The sequence below is a fragment of the Lutra lutra genome, chromosome 10 (genome assembly GCF_902655055.1).
Source record: "Lutra lutra chromosome 10, mLutLut1.2, whole genome shotgun sequence".
NCBI lineage: Eukaryota > Metazoa > Chordata > Mammalia > Carnivora > Mustelidae > Lutra > Lutra lutra.
Genome location: NC_062287.1, coordinates 84,343,419 through 84,363,692, shown reverse-complemented (window position 1 = coordinate 84,363,692; position 20,274 = coordinate 84,343,419). Strand labels below are relative to the sequence as shown.

At 36.5% G+C, this 20,274-nt stretch overlaps 1 protein-coding gene across 2 annotated transcripts in view; it reads right to left on the bottom strand.

Moving 5' to 3' along the window:
* Positions 1 to 20,274, bottom strand: part of DNAJC24 (DnaJ heat shock protein family (Hsp40) member C24) — a 66,037-nt gene that overhangs the window by 3,108 nt on the left and 42,655 nt on the right. Inside the window, exons 3-4 of one of the 2 annotated variants that reach the window (XM_047690797.1) lie at positions 14,477 to 14,615; positions 3,031 to 3,099 (exon numbers count right to left, since the gene is read on the bottom strand). In XM_047690797.1, the coding sequence (XP_047546753.1) occupies positions 3,031 to 3,099; positions 14,477 to 14,615 (208 nt within the window). The remainder of the gene's footprint in view (positions 1 to 3,030; positions 3,100 to 14,476; positions 14,616 to 20,274) is intronic. The other variant, XM_047690798.1, reaches the window with a different exon arrangement.

Sequence of the window (20,274 nt, the reverse complement as noted above, 5' to 3'; positions counted from 1 at the left end):
ACATTCTTCTCAACAATATATTTGTCAAAAATACTACTGTGAAGGAAAGAGAAATAGCCCTACATGCTTATGCCTGGAGTATATTCTTTTAGAGAAAACTCTTGTTTGTTTGTTTAAGATTTTATTTATTTATTTGAGAGTGAGAGAACATGAGTGGGGGGAGGGGGAGAAGCAGACTCCCCCTGCTGAGCAGGGAGCCTGATGCAGGGCTTGATCCTTATCTGAGCTGTTGCCTGTGGATGCTTAAACCAACTGAGCCATCCAGGCGTCCTGCTAACCTAACTGTTTAAGTTCAACATTCAGATACTCTGTTCTAGTATCACACTATTTCTGTGAAGTGAGATGCCCAACAGAGGTGATATGGCGCAACATTTAGCCTACTAATGGTGGAAATTTTATTAAATCTACCATTTTCTTGGGAAGCGGAAATGCTCATGTCCTTTAACTGAAAGAATCTGATCCACTGGTCATTCCATTTTGCTGTCACTGAGAAGTGACTGTAAAAGAAAAATAATTACTGATCACCTTATTGTATGACGGTCATAATTTACTAGAGGTACATCAAATATCTTTATTCAGTTAGCAGACTTCATTCTTTAACGCTCAGATCTCATAATATGCCACTAATAGAAAAAAAGAAAAGAAAAAATTCAACTGCCTTGTATTTGTTCTCTAATCAAATTTGGCCTTGGAAAAATTAAAATTAAATAAGCTAACTTTATATGTTTCTTTTACCAGTAACAAAAACATGAATTCACTCACCCAATCTTCCTTTTTATTTTTTACCACAATGCCTTTTTTGTCCATAAAGAAAAATAATTTAATCTTGGAATTTTAAAATGCTAACATCTTTCCTGTCTGAGGCAACATATATATTGTAGTAGCATGCTTTCAAAAGTGAATTGTTTCATTATTAACTTGTCTAAAAATGCACATATTCTGACCATTGGTTTTCTAAAGCTAAATGTCCATCTTATTTTTTTACCACCTCAGTGAACACTCAGAAACAATCTGAGGTGACATGTGCTCAGTAAATGATGCAGAGGCCACCATGGGCTACTGGGGAGTTTTGTCACAGATGATTCCAAATGTTAATGCTCACTAAAAATACACATCTTGTTACATTTCTTATATTATTCTATTACTTAACACGTGGTATCTTCACAGAAATCATTTTAAAAACACTGAAGACAAAATAACCAAGCTGTACAACAGACTAAGGAGAAAGGTTAACCACTCTCTCAACAGTTCTTCAGGGATGGCTTTTAAGAGTAATAACAGGCATTGTTTCATACTATCCTTGGATCAAGAATAGGTAATCTGGCTTTATCTATCATGTTGGGTTTCATCTACTTTTCTCTTGCCTCTGGATCTTCACTTTCCAAGGTTACTCTGAAAATGTCCACGAGGGAATCTTCAAACAATTTTTTTTTAATTTGCCCAGCTGACTGTACTTTTTACTGAATTTTCATCTGCCAAGACTGCTCTTTTCAACTACAAAACTTATATTACTAATTTATAAATATCCCTGCAGAAATAATGGCTTCATGCAGCTATTTGCTGCTCATAAGATTAAGGATTGCTTCCCTCTTTATTAAAAAACCCTTAATTTCGGGCGCCTGGGTGGCTCAGTGGGTTAAGCCGCTGCCTTCGGCTCAGGTCATGGTCTCAAGGTCCTGGGATCGAGTCCCGCATCGGGCTCTCTGCTCAGCAGGGAGCCTGCTTCCCTCTCTCTCTCTCTCTGCCTGCCTCTCTGTCTACTTGTGATCTCTCTCTGTCAAATAAATAAAATCTTTAAAAAAAAAAAAACCCTTAATTTAAATAAGCATCAAAATAAATAAATAAATAATAAGCATCAAAGGATGTCCTATACTTTTAAGAGTAACTCTAGCTTCTAATAACTGATTCATTGGCTGTGGTTAGGATTCTCCTGTATCTTCACTGTCAGGTTTACTTAAGGAAATTCCAAAGATAGTAACACATAACTTAACAATTTCATGTTGTATATTTCTTTCACCATCTTGGTTTTTTTTCACCTGTATCATAAAGCTGAGTTTATCTTCTGCCTATCCACATTCATTAGTCAATTTTTATAAAGTGCTAGGGAATTTTTACTCCAGGCTGAACAATAGGTACAGGGTTAAAGTATATAAAAATGCTAAGAAATAGGAAGAGTTTCTTCATTTTCCCAGAGAAACACAGATGTGTGATATTAGTGGGCTCTATACGGGCTCTACAGTTTCTAGCCAAAGCAATTCACAAAACTATCAGAACAGGAGAGAAGTTAAAGTTGTAAAATTCTAGTAATAGAGGGCACTTGCACAGCTCAGTTGGTGAAAATGTCTGACTCTTGATTTCTGCTCAGGTCATGATCTCAGTCATGAGATCAAGCCCTGTGTCAGGCTCAGCACAAAGTCTGCTTGTCCCTCTCCCTCTATGTACACTCTCTTTCTCTCTCAAAATAAAATAATAAAATAAAATAAAATTTCAATAATACAAAAGGGAAAAAAGACAAGATGTCATGGTGGGTGGGTAAAGGGAGTGACAAATTTTTCTTTACCACCTAACAAAATCAAGAAAGAGAGGTAAAAACCAAGCTCCAAGCAGAAGAGTACAGTATTAAAAGCCCTGCCCTGCCATGTAAAGAAATAAAAATAAACAAAAATTCTAATAGAAAATTCATCTCCTATGTCAACACAGGAAGGATGGAAAATATTAACTTTATCTTCCCTATTACACAGATGGAAAGTAAACCAAAACCCAAGTAATTTAAAAAAAGAAAACCACATGAAACCTTCTATACCTAACATCTACTTAGACTAGACAAATAACTGGAAATGAGTCATATAGAGGAAGATCAATAATTGAAGTTTAGAATGAAAAAATTCCTAAAACCACCCACATTTATATATTTAAAAAGCCAAGCTATTACTATTTTTTAAGATTTCCAAATATCCCAGAAGAGTTTTTCTTCTTAAAGAAAATCCCTAATGTTTTCCTTTACTGTAGTCAAGAGAAAAAAATCCCAACCTTCGTTCCAACACATTTCTTCAAGATACACTTGAGCATCTACTGGTCCCACATTTCTTAGATCATCTTCTGTAAAATATAAAATGCAACATTTATTTGACACTTTAATCATAACCATGAAGAAGCTGAAAAGGCAACTGCAGCCCGTTGACTACAGCTATAATTTACTTGCCATTTAAAAACTTAGTTTACTACTTTTGACAGCAGTTTTAAGGCTACCTGACTTGTAGTCCACTTCTTACGAACCTCAAAAGTCAAGATCTATCCCATTTTCCACAACTATGCAACATGCAAAAACCATGGAGTTGATTTGGTGATTCCTTGTGATTAACTAGTAACCCCTATTTTTGTGAGAGGGAATTTTTTTGTCAAGCAATACCTGTAACTAAGGAAGGCAGCATGGGGTTGGGCAAAAACAACTGTATTTGAACCTTAGCTGTAATATTTCACTAGCTTTCTAACCTTAGAAATATACCCTAGATACACTTAGTTATCTCTTATCTACTTCAGAAGGGTTATTATGGACTGAACTGTAACTGTGTCCCCCCAAAATTCTTAGGTTGAATTATTTAGAGATAAGCCTTTTATGAGGTAATAAAGGTAAAGTAAGACCATAAGAGTGGGGTGGGGTCTTAATCTGATAGAGTTGGTGGCCTTATAAGAGGAAGAAAGAGGGTCTTCTCTCCATGCACAAGCACCAAGGAAAGTATCAAATAAAGACACAGTAAAAAAAGAGGCCATTTATAGCCAGTAAGAGAGCCCTCACCAGGAACCATACTGACTGGCACCTTGATCTTGGAATTCCAGCCTCCAGAACTATGAGAAATAAATTTCTGTTTTTTAAGCCACCCAGTCTATGGAATTTGCTAGGACAGAACAGACCAACACCAGTGTGTTGTTCTAATCCAATGAGATCAGTCTAAAAGTGTTTTATTTATTTATTTTTAAAGATTTTATTTATTTACTTGATAGAGATACAGAGAGAGCACAAGCAGGCAGAGCAGCAGGCAGAGGGAGAGGGAGAAGCAGGCTCTCCACCGAGCAAGGATCCCAGGACCCTGGGATCATGACCTGAGCCAAAGGCAGATGTTTACCGACTGAGCCACCCAGCCTCCCCATCTAAAAGTATTTTAAAGAACAAAGCTCTAATCAATGTAAGGGTCACCTGATTTTTAATTGCTTGCAAGAGAGGGATAGGTAACTTAAAGACTTACTTTAAAAGGTTTCAATAACCATACAATTGTATTGTGTTGATGTTCTATTGCTATTTCCTAGGCCAAAGTTTTCCCTGCAGGTGGAAGGTTCAAAGAAGCTTGGAATTCTACCTAAATTTAGTAAACATATAGTTTAGGTAGTAGAAGCATGTACTCTTTCTTAAAACAAGTATACTTTGGGACAAAGAAAGCAACTATAGATAAGCACTTGTCTTTGTTTTTAAAGGCATGTTATACTTCATGTATGCTTGTATTGTTCTTCTAGAAGTCGATGCTTAAAAGAAACTACTAAAATCCACCCCTCACCCCAATGAAATTTTCTTTAGCTGTCTCACTAGTCTCTTGTTCACTTGCTGAGAATGCTTTCCTTTGTTCCGTTGTGTGAATGCCTACAATTTAATTATATTTAATAACTGCCTGTTCAGAATTTATTGGTGAGTTACACAATTTTAAAATAGATGAAAAAATTATACAATATTTTGAACTCACTGTGGTTTTCTATTAAGTATGTCAAATATTGTATCACTTCATATTTACTAGGTCCCAACAGTCTATTAAACTGACCCTAAAATCCAAAGATTAAAGACTCTGCCCAGTGGCTGGAGGGTGGGGGAATTCCTTCATCTCTGTGCCCACTGAACAGCTTATGCAGACTGTATCAGTATGTGAGGTAATCTCTGAACAAAAACAATTTCTACATTCTATATAAAGCACACTTGGTTATAGATATAGATTATTCAGTATTTTAGTTTTTTAAAAAATTCTCCCTAAAAGTCCCATGGAGAGAAAAACAAATCTTAATCATATGTTTCAATTTCTTAGAATGACTAAGGTAAGTCTGCTTGAATGGAGAAATGAAACACTTTTAGATTTATGAATGGGAGTAATTGGCACTTAACAGACTGTAGTTAGAGGAAAAACAGATGTAAATAATTTACAATCAAGTTGGCTATATTCCAGGGTATCTGATCGATATCTTCAGTAATTTTGGAAATCAATTAAAGCAAATCAGACAAGGCAGAGGTAAGGACAAGATGAATAAGCCTTAATCTAACCTATCTTGGACACCTGCAATACAGCAATTACACAAAAGGATAACCCACTCACATATGTCCACTATGCTATTTTTACCTGAAAATAATAAATGAGAAATAACTGGCAAAGAGAACTGCCAAGGAAGTCAGCATATTGCTGTGCTTCTCCACGATGAAGCTACTGTCACGCTCACCTAGTGTTTCACGTGGAGCACCTCTCTATTCCACTTCCTCAAAAAAACGGGCCTTTATATTTTTATTATTTTTTTCTTTACATACAGTTACTTTGGAGTAGCGACCTATTTCTAAGATGACAAATCAACTTAGATGATAAGAGGGAAAATAATGCAAAACTGGTTAGTACTTTGCCCAAGGTCAGAGTTAAAAGAAATTAAAAAATATTCTCATGTTCTGTGGCTATCTAAACATCTAACTATTTGATTTGATTATTTAATATTATGTGGATACAGTCCAGGTTTCTCTGAGGTTCTGGTTTTAAAAGTCCTGACACAAGAGAGAACATACTGTATGATTCCCCGTTACATAAAATCTAACAAGCAGAACTACCCCGAGTTGTTGTGTTGACACCATGGTACTGGGTGTGGGGGAAAGTGGTGGCTCCAAGGAGTCACAAGGGACCTTCTGGGTGCTGGCAGATGGGTGTTTTTATTGTGAAAACGCATCAAGCTGGTCACTTAGGATTGGTATACTTCTCTGCTTGTATGATACATTTCAACAAAAAGTCTTAAAGTAGTGTGCTGAGACTCCAAGAGCTACACTTTTTAATAGAAATAAGGAAACAAAAGTTAGGGAAAAGAAGTTGAAAGCCTAAGAAAGTGTGTATTCCCTGAAAAGATGGTAATCTAACAACTTCTGAAAAAGGCTGGGGGTGATTAACTCAGGGAAAATTGGATCCCTAGAGGACTGTATAATGAGCAGAAGGGGTACATACAAGTAAAAGGTGAATCTAAATGTAGGGGGTGGGGAGGTGACCACAATCCTTTGTTGAGAGGCAGGTGTCCAGGGAATGGGGCAATAGCAACTTCCCCCCTAACTACAATTACAAGGAAGAAGCACAAACAAATCAATGTTTTTTTTTTTCTTTTTAAACAATGATCTCTGCTTGTCCACCATTGTAGTTATAATTAGAAAACTTAATTCCTCCCTAGCCTGTAAAGTAACTCACAGGAACCCTGTAATTAGCTTTGATAATTGTCTTCTAATCAGGCATGGCATCTGCAAAATAGGTAAGTTCCTTTTGAGTATTACATATTACAAATATTTTTGCTCATTACAATGAAATATTTCAATAGGTATCTGAAAATATAAATTCTATCTCAAAGTTTTCCTGTTAACATGACACTACTAAAAATACTGAGAAAACACATACTGACTTATGCAGCGACTTAAAGGAATAGATAACCGCCCCCCCCCCCCCCAAAAAAAGGAATAGGTACAAGATTTAAATCTGGAATCTTAGCTCCAGAATGGTAATAACTTAAAAACAAACCCAGCCATTTGGAAAGAACACGCAATGCGTGGCATTCGGGTACTCTATCTTAAGTCCAATTACACTACAAGATTCCTAATTCTTTTGAAGTAAATGGGCTCAGCTTTTCCTAAGGTATGTAGGTCCATTCACACCCTGTGCTATACCCAAAGCTTAGCTAAATACAGAGACCAGAAAAAGATCCAAATTTCCTGAAATATAGAAAGCAAGGCATTATAAAAGGAAATTCCTGTGGAATATAATGATAAAATCAAATAATTTATGTGGTTACTTGGAAAAGAATCTTTCAACCTTCAGAAGTACAGGCCCTTCTGACCCTGTGTTCTATTGGATTTGTCTGACAACAAGAGGTGAAAGAATTCTGTAGCTCCTTTGTCTCAACAGTGGGATCTAAGAAAACACTGGCAGGACTCATCGGAGAGGTTTATGAGCCTGCAATTCAAAGAGATTAAAAGGGAAATCTAGGGAGCTTCTTTCACACTGAAGAATAACATTAAATAACTATTAGCAGCTTGGTTCAGTAAAGCTTACTAGAGCTCTCGCTGGGTCATTCACAACTTTCTAAAAGAGGAAAGGTTTTTTTTTTTTCAGCTCCATTTGGGAATCAATAAATATTTCTTACTTCTTACAAGACAATGGAATTCCAGCCTTTTAAAGCTTCTTCCTAATGATAGTAAAATTTCTAAAACAACTTTTTGCTGCCTAAATAATTACACTTCCTAATCCCAGGAAACCTGTTCTAACTGTAGCTACAATTCAAATAAATGAGTAAAAATAAGTAACAGCAACAGAAAGCTATGGTGGAGAGGAATTTAACTTTATTCATTATGGCTGAGATATCAAAAGTCTCATTCAACCCAATATTGGCCAAAAGATCTAGTCCATCTGCAGTTCCGTCCCTACTCTTCATGTGTAGCAATGTTGGAACTTACTCGAGCAATCAAGTCCCCAGGACACTCTCATTTAGCAAGTAGTCTGTTGTATACATTTTTATGCCTTTTAAAATAAGATTTATTTCACACTTAAGTCATCTGTGTGTAAAAAGCAAACAGTGTTTTTGTTTAGGCCTAACTTAGTATCATGCTGTTTTAAAACCAAGTAATTTAATTGCATATAATCACCTCATTCTTAAAAATCATTTCACTATACATAATTAAATTTTTCATATAGGAACTAACTTGAAGGAAATTGGTTTCCTTCTCCTTAAAACTCTCTGTTCTTGGAACAGTCTCAGACTACCTTGATAAGAGATTCTGAACCAGGCAACATTTAACGTGAAACCTGCTCATTAAATCAGAAAGCTCTATAATCCTTTCCCAGGTGAAATTAAAGAGTCACAATTGCAAGGCTTTCCATATCAAAGAAAAATTACAAACTTGGAGTTTAATTATGGACTTGGAAGAACTGGGGCTTATAAACTAAGCGTACATGCAGTGCTCATAAAAGGTACCAAACGAAACCCGGAACCTGAATTTCATGTTTCACTACACAACAGGTAGAACAGCAGCAGAGGTAGGCCTGGACTCTCATTCCAACCCGCAAATGTAACTCACTCCTGCCCATCTGGAACTGAAAACAGGAGGCTGCACACACCTATTCAAAATTTGACAGCGTACCACAATATGATTAGAAGTCAGAGAATGGCTCTGAATTCCTCCTCTATCAACTATTAGCCATGTGGCCTTAGGCAAATTACTTAACCCCTCTGAATCTCAGATTTTTTTTAAATATCTTCCTTAATAGGCTGTTAAACAATGATTGAAAGACAATTATCACAGATAGAGTGCTCAATAAATGGCAACTATTTTAACTGTTATTATCTCAGAATGTTTTGTTGACCTGTTCATACCCCACCATAAGAAAATGACTAAACACCAATCTATTCTGAGGGGAAAGCCTCAAGTACCACAGTGTAGGGAGGCAGCAGCTACTACCATGTCTGGATTTGTGACAGTGCTAAGAAGTTTGATGTACTTTGCTATTATCAGTCCCACGAAAATCGACCTGTTATTACCAAAGCCATAGTCCATCCGACGTAGCAAACAAAACTGCAAGATAGGAACCACAGAGAAAAAATTCAAAATAATTAATTCGTAGATTAGATCCAGAGATTAAAAATAAAAATGATGGTAGATTTGAGTGTGGGGGGAAGCTTTCTTTGGGAGTTAGGGGTGGACTGGAGGACGAGTTCAAACTTAAACAAAAAATAAACTGCGACAAATCAGAGTGGGAGCGTGTACTGAGTCATGACAAACAACACAGGCATATGTGTTTGGGAGCCCCCAGGTGAACCAGGGGAGAAGATTCACATCAGTTCGTGATTGGTGATAAGGCTAGAAAAAGTAATTAGGAACAAAGTTCAAAGCTTCTGTCCCATTTAAATTCTACATGAATGGGTAAATGTGTTGGGGAGAGGGTGGTTATAAAAGTTCTTAGAGGAGTGAGAATAAAGAAAGCTAGACCAATCAAAATGTAAACGACTATAGGAGAAGGCCAATTAGCAGCTATGGGTATGTGTAATACTCTGGGTACAGCCTACGGTGATAGCTGTGAGAAGATCCCACATTAAAAAAAAAAAAAAAAACTAAAAAAATGTCAACACTCATTTCTAATTCATTGGTTATACACTGAGCAAAGGAGAAGTAATCAGAATGTAATATGAAATGAAGATTTCAAGTCTGAGGGAAAAAACAAGCAATGAGAAAGGTAACCAACCCTGTTTTGGGTTAAGACTCATTGATTTCAATCAGTCAAGTACCCGAGTAGAAATTGGGAGAGACATTAAAGTGGGAAACACAAACTTCCTTAAATCTTCCATTTTCAGTAGTATTAAATCAGAAGTCCCAAATGTGTCCAAGTGCGTGCTCGCGCGCACGCGCGTGTGTGTATAACTATAATCTTGACCATAGCTTTCTATAACATTCTTTGAAACTAGCCAAATTTTTAGGCAAAACCACTGAGAAAAGATCTTAAAATACATTTTCACTGCAAAAACATACCTGCATTCAAGTAAAAGTAAAAGGTAACATGAGTAGTCACCTTCTTATGACAAATAAGATGGAACAGGAGGACCCTCACAGAAAGTTTTCTCTATACTCTCTTCTCCCTCTGAAGAAAATGCCAGTCCCTAACTGTCTAGATGGATTTTCTGCATCATTTCACATACCTACTTTTCCCAGAAACAGTCACTAAAAAAAACATACCCCCTGATGCTTATCTTCAAGTTTTACCTGAAGCACATTTTTACAGCCAATTTTCAAATTCCTAAAATCAAATGGAAATACTGATATGATCATAGATGGAAACTCTAATCTGACTAATACAAGTATTTTGTAAGGGTCAGTTTAGCACATAACCTACATAAATATCTACTCTCCTTAGGTCATTATTCTTAAGTTAACTCAGATTCGTATTATCTACATTTAGAAGTATTATTTCCCTTCTTATGGAGGTTAATCAGTCTTTAGCATTAACTTTTCAGGAAGCATCAGCTTTTCAGGAACGATTCTTATTTTGGGCTTAAGAAATTACATGTTGGGGTGCCTAGGTGGCTCAGTCGTTGGGCATTTGCCTTCAGCTCAGGTCATGATCCCAGGGTCCTGGGATCGAGCCCCGCCATCAGGATCCCTGCTCGGCAGTAAGCCTGCTTCTCCCTCTCCACTCCCCCTGCTTATGTTTCCTCTCTCACTCTGTCTCTCTCTGTTAAGTAAATAAATAAAATCCTTTAAAAAAAAAAGAAAGAAAGAAAGAAAGAAAGAAAGAAAGAGAAAGAAAGAAAGTACATGTTAACACATTAACATTGATGGGGTTTTAAAGATATGTTCGTATTTGGCCTGCAATTTATTTGCTTATCTCCCATTCTCAAATATTTATCCTTATAAAGGGGACAATGTAAATTGTATAACACAACACCAGAAATGACCATTTGTATCTAGCTAAGGGAGAGTAGCTGATTAGCTTTGAGTAAAGACACAATGACTGTACAACGTCTGGCCCAATCTCCTGAGCCAGGCTATTTTGGGTATCCAAGTACTTGTCTGATTGTGTAAGGTGAAAACTCCACATTACAAAAACAATTCACTAATAGAAAACCAAGATACATCTTAATATAAAATAATATACCACGAAGGATTCCAAACACAATCCACTTATTTTTTAAAAACATTACTTAACCTGACTGATTTCATTTGAAGGTTTGTTTTATGTCAGGTCACAAAGAAGTAAACCTAACTCATCAGCTATGTCACTCTGTAGCGCCACTGAGACATTGGACATCTGTGTGACTGTCATATATTACAAAGCAACTGAATCATGATCCTTATTATTTTCCCACAATATACTTCTGATGCATTTTTTAATGTGCTTAATATATAAGAAAACTCCCCATATATTTATAAGGACACCAAAATCTATTCGACAGATATTACTCATTTAAACATTTTATAAATCCAGAAAAGATTTTCCAAAGTGCTCATCTGGTTGTCTAGAAATGCAAAGCCTAATCTTGAATAACTACATGCCTTTCAAAGGAATATGGGAAGCAAGCCTTTGGAAGCATCCTTAGAAACAAGAAGGTAAATATGCCAACTGGAACTAATTGATTAAATTCACTAGTTAACACTGCTTTCAAAATGTATAGTATCTGGGAACTGAATATTACTAATCCTTTTTTAGATTTGCTTTTCTTCAGCCTGGCCAACATTGCCCTAAAAATATCAACTAAGACTAGATACGTGGAAATGGCAAAGAAAGATATATGTACTTTACTGGGGCTATCTACCTTAGACTTTTTCTTTATTAGAACTCATTGGATAGTATCTTTTCTGAAGCAAAGAAATATGGACGTCAAGGGCCCCTTTAAACAATCTCTTAGGGAAATAAATGTTTGTGAGCAATATTGATGAGTTTTCTTACAACAGAGCACCAACTTTGAGTTGTGAAATATGAGAAAGCATTCAACATATAAATAAAATGTCTCTTGCCTCCTTCCCAAGTATTACAGTTAATGGATTTTATACTCCAAGTTAATGGAAGGCAGGAAACAAACATATTTAAAGCACACCCTATGAAAAGAAAGTTCTACAATGAACTATCACCACATGCAAAAAGAGTTCTGTATAACAAAGCTATTTCCATGTCCCCAGGGGGTGACCCAGAAAAAAAGAGTGCTTTGACCTGGTTATAACAAATTCTCTCTCTCTTGGTAACCTATCCTGGTCTTTAACAAATTATCACTCTCAAAGGTTTTCCTTCTATCAAATCTAAATCCTCACTGTTAGAAGTTCAAGTTCATTTCCTTCTTTTGAGGAGCCAATTACTGAAGATGGGTCAAGAAGGAAAAATTAATGTCAGCATTCAAAAGAAATGACAAGATGAAACTAGGTTTATTATGAGATTTTTAAAAATAGCTCTAGTATGAAAGGCTTAAAAACAGCAAGTTATATTTGGATAAGAGACTTCTACTTCTTATCTGAACAGCAATCCAATCTTAATTTAAAACAAAAGTAAAGCATTCTCACCATCTGGAGCTGCTGGTAATGAAGGAAATACTTTGTACTTAGATCTGACATAGTAAAAGGTCAGGAAGAGCTGAATTTCTACTGTCCTCCTAGAACCTGCTTAAAAAAATTGCAAAGCAAACCGAACATTATATAAATTCCAAGCAGATCTGCTGATTTATTGGTTTATGAATCAGGCCCATTTCTCACTGTATTCAGTTTGTCTAAATGTTGTGGCCTCATCAATGACCTACAAGAGTCCCCTGTGATCCTGCAGGCTGCAGTTATCTCCATTAATACCTTAACACCAAGGACTAAAAGCTCAAAAGAAATCCACATTTCCAAGGACTTCCCAAGGGCAATGAGAAAGGGTCAAAGCTGTTGATTATTTGTTCTTACATTTTTTTTAATGCAATTCTACTGCTCACTTTTAACACTGTTGCCTATTTCTCTCCATTTCTCATCTACCAATACCCTATTCCCTAGCAAGAGAGGTTAGTTTTTTATTCCTGTTTTCTCCCTCTTTTCTCTTTAGGTAGCGAGCTTCCAGTCAGTTTTACTGACAGCTTCTTAACAGTACACAGGCTGCGGAGTGGCAAAAATGCAGAGCCAGAGGGCGAGTATGTACCTTACACCCCTCAAAGTACAGTTTTGTGGATTATCCTTATCTTAAGCAAACTGGCACCCAGAAAGTAATGACTGGTAAAGATGGGCAAAAAGCACGGAGGTAACTTCTCACGCAACATATTCGTGTATAGCTTCAGTATTTTTCACAGAAAATACTATCATGTGAACCAAGGTTAAAAAGATAGATCTGTGAATAGAATTCATCCACTTGTACATTCTTCTGCCAAAAGTAAAACATATTTATAAGAGAAATGCAACACGTGCAATATACTTACATATGCACCAAATAGATAAGACCCAATATTCAAGCCATATTTGAAAATTAATCCAAATTCATGGCAAAGGTACACTCATCAGTTTCCTAATATTTTTAAAAAGCTCATGAGTCTTAAAAAAGTAGGGCTTTAGAACTGTTTACTATGATGAAAGTCACTCTTAAGTTCTCCAGTACCTGAAGAGCTCATGAAGTCTTTCTACACGAACATACACACATTGCCTGTAAGTTATAAATACTTAATTTTATCAGTACAATTCCCTCCGAAAATAAATATGGGCATTCCATATATACCATCGGCTTTATCCTCTAATGTTGTGTTTTAGAAGTAAGCCTCGTTTCTCAAATCAAATTTTCAGAACCGTAGTCGCTGGAGCCTTAAAATCATTTTGTTAGGTTTGATGATGTGCCAGTGTAGGGCATGGGAGGGGATTCAATAATCAACTACAGAGACAGTGAGCTTTTATCAACACATTCGAGTCAATGTTGAACCTGGTGCGCTACTGCAGAGTGCAATTGAGTGTTTTCCCCACAGGCTGTAACAGATTATTGACTCCCCCCCATTAGCATGCAGGGTGCATACTGAAGGTTCAAATAGAAGACTGAGGGACTCCTATCCCAAGGCCACTGCTGAAAGACAGCCTATCACTTCGTGTAACTGCAGTCTATGTGTGACAAACCTGACCTACATTTTTCTCTTTCTTTCTCACAAGAGCTTGTCACTGTTTTAAGAAGCTATTTTCTAAAATGCATAAAAGAAATGACTTTTAAAACTGCTTAGGAAAGGTGCATTCCTAAAATACCATTTATAGCAATCTTATAAAGAATAGTTTATTTGGAGACAATCATGAAACCTAGCCTAAAACAAGCTGAAAGACAGCAGAGTACTTTATGATGTTATCCCCTATAGTACCCTCCTTTCGATTGTCATTTATATAGTACACTTTGTTAAAAGTGCTACAATTAAAATGAGTACATAATTAAATTTAATGGAAAGAAGTTATTAAACATTAATTAGAAATGTGTGATTAAACCTTTTTCATTAGTTAGAAAAAGCAGCTTTCATGGCTTCCAAAGAAGCCACATCCTAGGAGTTTTGTTAACTACTCAACAGATACACAATAAGCACCACTAAGCGGAGGACATAGTTAAAAACAGTGATGGAGGGGAGGAGTCAAGGCGGCAATAATAACTTGGTACGAAGGCTGGAAAACGCTTCTCAGGAACGGCTACAGAATGCTATTCAAAGAGTTGCCAGTGTGCTATGGCTCCTCACCCCAAGTACCCACCATGCCGCTGCAGGTCATACTCTTTTTTTGTCTCTTCATTCCCTAGAATTTTCCATGCCTGATCAATTTCGATGAACTTCTGTATACATTGCTCCACTGTTCCTGCTGGCACATCTGCACTTTGTTTATCTGGATGATACTGCCAATCAAAAATAAAGGGGGTGGTGAGTAGAGAGGGTTGAGGGGGGTAGGTTAAAAACAAAAACTAAAACAAAACAAAAAACCCCAAAACTTGTAAATCTAAGTTTTAGTTAAGAAAGAAGGTGATGAGAAGATGAAAACTAAGATACCAAAGCAATGAGACAACAGTGCTGGGCACAGGAGACAACTGCCAGGTTAATGAGACCACTGGAGTAGCTATAAATCCACCAGTGACATAATCTGTCACAACATGCAAAGACAGCATTTTCTGGATAATTTGCTGATGGAATCACTGGTCTCATGGACAATTTACCTAGAGAGGATGACTAAGGCAAACAGAAATAGGTACTTGCAGATGAGCGGGACATGACAAAGAAAGGGCACAAACTATGCAGAGTGTGACACTTTCCTTATATAAGGTGCTTAGCTGTAAAAACCATCACTACTGAACTATTAGCTTTTTCTTAGGAAATCAGATTATACAATCATACTTAAAAATAAATACCTTTCATCTTCCAGCTCAGCCCTGAAGATTTTTTTTTTCAGTCCTGAAGATTTTAAAGTTACAAATCCCCAAACAAAAACTTTTATTGAATAATGATTCTAGGGCAGATTGGTAAGAAACATTTTTTTGTTTTAAGGATTTATTTTAGAGATAGAGAGAGAAGCATGCGTGCGTGCGTACACACACACACACACACACACACACACACACACACACACACGAGAAGGAGGAGGGCCAGAGGCAGAGGGAGAGAGAAAGCACCTCAAGCAGACTCCCCACCTTGCACGGAGCCCCACATGGGGCTCAATCTCATGACCCTGAGATCATGACCGGAGCCAAAACCAAGAGTCAGATGCTCAACCAACTGAGCCACCCAGGCACCCCAGTAAGAAACAACTTTGAAGAACTAAACAAAACATTGGGATATAAGTTAATTCATTAGTAAATCTTTCTCACTTGTGTTTTCAAAACCTAAGAAATGTCTAAAAATATTTTCAATATGCAGTAATTTGTTTAAAGTATTTGGTCAAAACAAGAACGTTTTATACAAATTCATCAATTCTCAAATGCTAATGTAAAATGTGGCTTACTAGAGATCTCATATTATTTCCTTTTCCTCCTAAATTCTCCATGGCTCTCCCTTCTCTTTTTATTTATTCATTCTGAAAGAATCAATGTCATTTGCATTTCAGCAGTCTTTCAGCAAATAAGCGAGAAAAGGTTATGTAAATGTAGAGACATTTCACTTAAATAACGTGGGGACCATAGTAGCAGATCTTCAAACGTGTCATTTTTTCCCTCTCAAGTAAACAAGGAACCACTTGATAATATTCAACTAGAATTTGCCACCAGTTATTACTCTGAAAGCTTTATCAAATATGTTACAGAACATACCTTAATTTTAAAAGTTACCTTGGGAATCTCCTTGAATTAGTAGACTAGTTTTCCTCCTTTAGATTTTGTCCTTTTTCTTCCAAGTTTTTATAATAAAACACGCAAAAAAACCCCACCATTTTTACATTTCATGACATTAATATGATTCATTCACATACTCATTAATTAATAATGGCATACTCACTTAAATTCTTTGACTATTTTACAGACATTGAAAGAACACAAAATACAAGTGTAATGTCATGCATTATCCAAGTTACTAAGGCCAAAGTCACTCAGTGAGTTGTGGCAAGTAACACGAAGTAAATTGACTTCAATCCTCAATCCAGAAATCAGAAAGTATATAAATTTTTAATCATAACGCAGACTAATGGTTTTGACAGTGAATTTTTTTTCATGCTGAACTTTTTCACACTGCTGATGATTCTTGCTAGCAGAGCAAAAGCTACTGTGTTATCTGGTAGCACAGAAGAACACTGTGCATGCTCAGAAAAAGATTACAGGGCAAACAAAGAGAATTTCCCTTTGGCAAACTATTTCTCTTCCTATGCCAAATTTAACAGTTATCAACATTTAAATATTTAAGCTAATTAATATAAAGACTGAAGAAAAGAAAGGGAAACTAAGGCTTCACTATTTCATCTTTTTATGATAATGATTTATCAAATCATCCTCATAAAAGTCATTTCCTACTGAGGTCTAGGCAGTCCCTACATTTGGGCCATTTAAGTAACAGCCCCAAACCAAAACAGAGTCTGCAACGTTAAAGTTCTCTAGCTAGCTGACCTATTCTTCTAATACTATGTGAAGAAGATTTATGTAACAAGCCTTACCAAGAAAGCCCTACAGAATCAAGAATTAGTTTGTGGCCACCCAAAATGAGAAACTATCACTAAATTTTATTGAGTCATTGATCAGTTCTATGATAGTCCAAGCATAATACAATTTCTTACTAACTTGGTATTTTCCTGACTGCTATTCTAAATAAGCAACTCACCATCTGAGGCTTTTTAGGTCTAATTTGTTGTGCTATTATTAGAATGCAATAAATTTTATTCTATGATACAGAGTCCAATTAAGAAATGTCAATTAGGGGGCACCTGGGTGGCTCAGTGGGTTAAAGCCTCTGCCTTCGGCTCAGGTCGTGATCCCAGGGTCCTGGGATCGAGCCCCGCATCAGGCTCTCTGCTCTGCAGGGAGCCTGCTTCCTCCTCTCTCTCTGCCTGCCTCTCTGCCTACTTGTGATCTCTGTCCGTCAAATAAATAAATAAAATCTTTAAAAAAAATGCATTAAAAAAAAAAGAAAAAAGAAATGGCAATTAGGGGCACCTAATTGGGCTAACGTCTACCTTCGGCTCAGCTCATGATCTCAGGGTCCTGGGATCAAGCCCCGCATTGGGCTCTCTGCTCAGCAGGGAGCCTGCTTCTCCCTCTCTCTCTCTCTCTCTCTCTGCCTGCCTCTCTGTCTGCTTGTGGTCTCTGTCAAATAAACAAACAAAATCTTAAAAAAAAAAAAAAAAGAAATGGCAATTATTCAGACCTGTACCCCTGTACATTATATGTTTAAAAAAAAAAGAAAGAGGGGGCGCCTGGGTGGCTCAGTGGGTTAAAGCCTCTGCCTTCAGCTCAGGTCATGATCCCAGAGTCCTGGGATCAAGCCCCACATCAGGCTCTCTGCTCAGCGGGGAGCCTGCTTCCCCCTCTCTCTCTGACTGCCTCTCTGCCTACTTGTGATCTGTCAAATAAATAAATAAAATTTTTTAAAAAAGAGAGAGAGAAAGAAAGAAATGGCAATTATTAGCAAATAAATAAATATGTTATTTAGGGTGCTAAAAGTCTCAGTCCAATCTGTTTTGACAGCAAGTTCCAGAACAAAACGAAGGTCTAAAAGAGAATAAAACATTCTATGGTAGGCTAATAATGGCCCCTAAAGATATCAGGTCCTAATCTCTGGGACCTGTAAAGTGTTACATAAGGAAAAAGGATCTTTGAAGGTGTAACTTGAAGATCTTTAAATGGAAAGTACTCTGAAAAGTGGCAGAGGGGCTGTGACACACTGAAGAAAAGATGGTATGAAGAACATTCAGAGAGACAGGGAAGGATTTCAAATAATGGTATCAAAGACTGGGAGTGATGAGTCCATAAGCCAGGGAATGCTGACAGCCACCAGCAGCTGGAAGAGACAAGGAATGGACTCTTACCCCTAGAGCCTTGACTTTGGTCCAGTTATATTGATTTTGATTTTTCTAGACTCCAGAATTGTGGAAGAATACATTTCTGTTGTTTTCAACCACCATATTTGTAGTAATTTATTTTAGCAGTTATAAGAAATCATATACTGTGTAAATATATCTATGGTTTATATAGAAATACAAAGGTTCTAGAATAGGCAAAAGAATCTTGAAATAGAACAAAGCTGAAGAACTTACACTACTGGATTTCAAGACTTATAAAGCTACGCTATCAAGATTGTAGTGCTGTCATATACATATATATATATATATATATATATATATAAATACATCAGTAAAACAGAATAAAGAGTCTAGAAGTAATAGACTCTCTCTCTCTCTCTCTATATATATATATATATCTATATACATACTATATGTATAGTCAATTGATTTTCAGCAAAGGTATCAATGCATTTCAATAAATTGAACTGGAACAACTGGATGCCATGTGGAAAAATTAACCTCAACCCCTCTCATTTCATAACCAAGAATTAACACAGGATGAATGAGTCATAGACATAAATATAAAACACAGAACCATAAAGCTTCTAGCAGGAAAATACAAGAGAATATCTCTACTTCTTGGGTTAGGCAAAGACTGCTTTGACAGAAAACAAAAAGCACAAACAATAATGACACAAAATGGATAAACTCAACATTAAAATTTTAAAACTTTCTGCTCAGCAGAGACACCATTAAGAAAATAGACAAGCCATAGACTGGTTTAAAAAAAGAAAAAAAAAACCCGATTAAATATATATCTAACAAAAGACTTGCATCTGGAATATACAACAGTTGGGGCGCCTGGGTGGCTCAGTCGGTTAAGCGTCTGCCTTCGCACAGGTCATGATCCCGTGGTCCTGGGATGGAGTCCTCCATCGGGCTCCATGCTCAGTGGGAAGCCTGCCTCTCCCTCTGCCCCACCCCTGCTCATGCTTTCTCTCTCTCAAATAAATAAATAAAATCTTTAGAAAAGAAAGAACATACAACAATAACAAAATCCTACAAATTGATGATAAAAAGACACACTTATTAAAAATCGGGGGGAAAACAGACTTTTCAAAGAAGATAGATGAACAGACTATGGCACATGAACTTGTACTCAAACTTTTTCATTAGTTAACAGGAAAATGTACATTTAAAATATCAAACATTATTAAACACCTAATAGAATGGCTAAAATAAAAAAGACATAATACTAAATGTTGGTGAAGATATAGAATAACTGAAGCTCTCATATGGTGCTGGGAGGAAATTGACAATTTCTGATAAAGACACACATATACCTATTCTATGGTCAAATAATTTTGGATATTTACTTTTGGATATTTACTTAAGAGAAATGAAATATAAACATATGCTCACTAAAAGACTTATAAAACAATGTACTCACAGCCTTACTCACAATAGCCAAAAACTGGAACAATAAAGTCTATGAACAGGAGAATGGATAAATGATAGTATGGCCATATAGGAATACTATTCAACAATAAAAAAGAAAAAAAAAACTATGATATACTCAATAACAAAGACGAATATCTAAAACATTACACTTGACAAGAACAAAAGGATACATACTATTTGATTACACTGATATGAAATTTAAATTCAGGCAAAACTATTCTACAGTGATAGAAATTAAAAGTTGGTTTCCAGGTGAGAATAAGGGGTAGAAATTAACTAAAAAGGGACACAGGAAATTTTCTGGAGGAACTGAAACGTTCTGTATTTTGTTTGAGATTGTGGTTATAAGATACCAAATCTCAGGGCGCCTGGGTGGCTCAGTGGGTTAGGCCCCTGCCTTCGGCTCAGGTCATGATCCCAGGGTCCTGGGATCGAGCCCTGCATAGGGCTCTCTGCTTAGCGGGGAGCCTGCTTCCCTCTCTGTCTGCCTCTCTGCCTACTTGTGATCTCTCTGTGTCAAATAAATAAATAAAATCTTAAAAAAAAAAAAAAAAGATACCAAATCTCACCAAATTGAATATTTAAGAGCTGTGTATTTTTCACTGTATGTTGACCACATC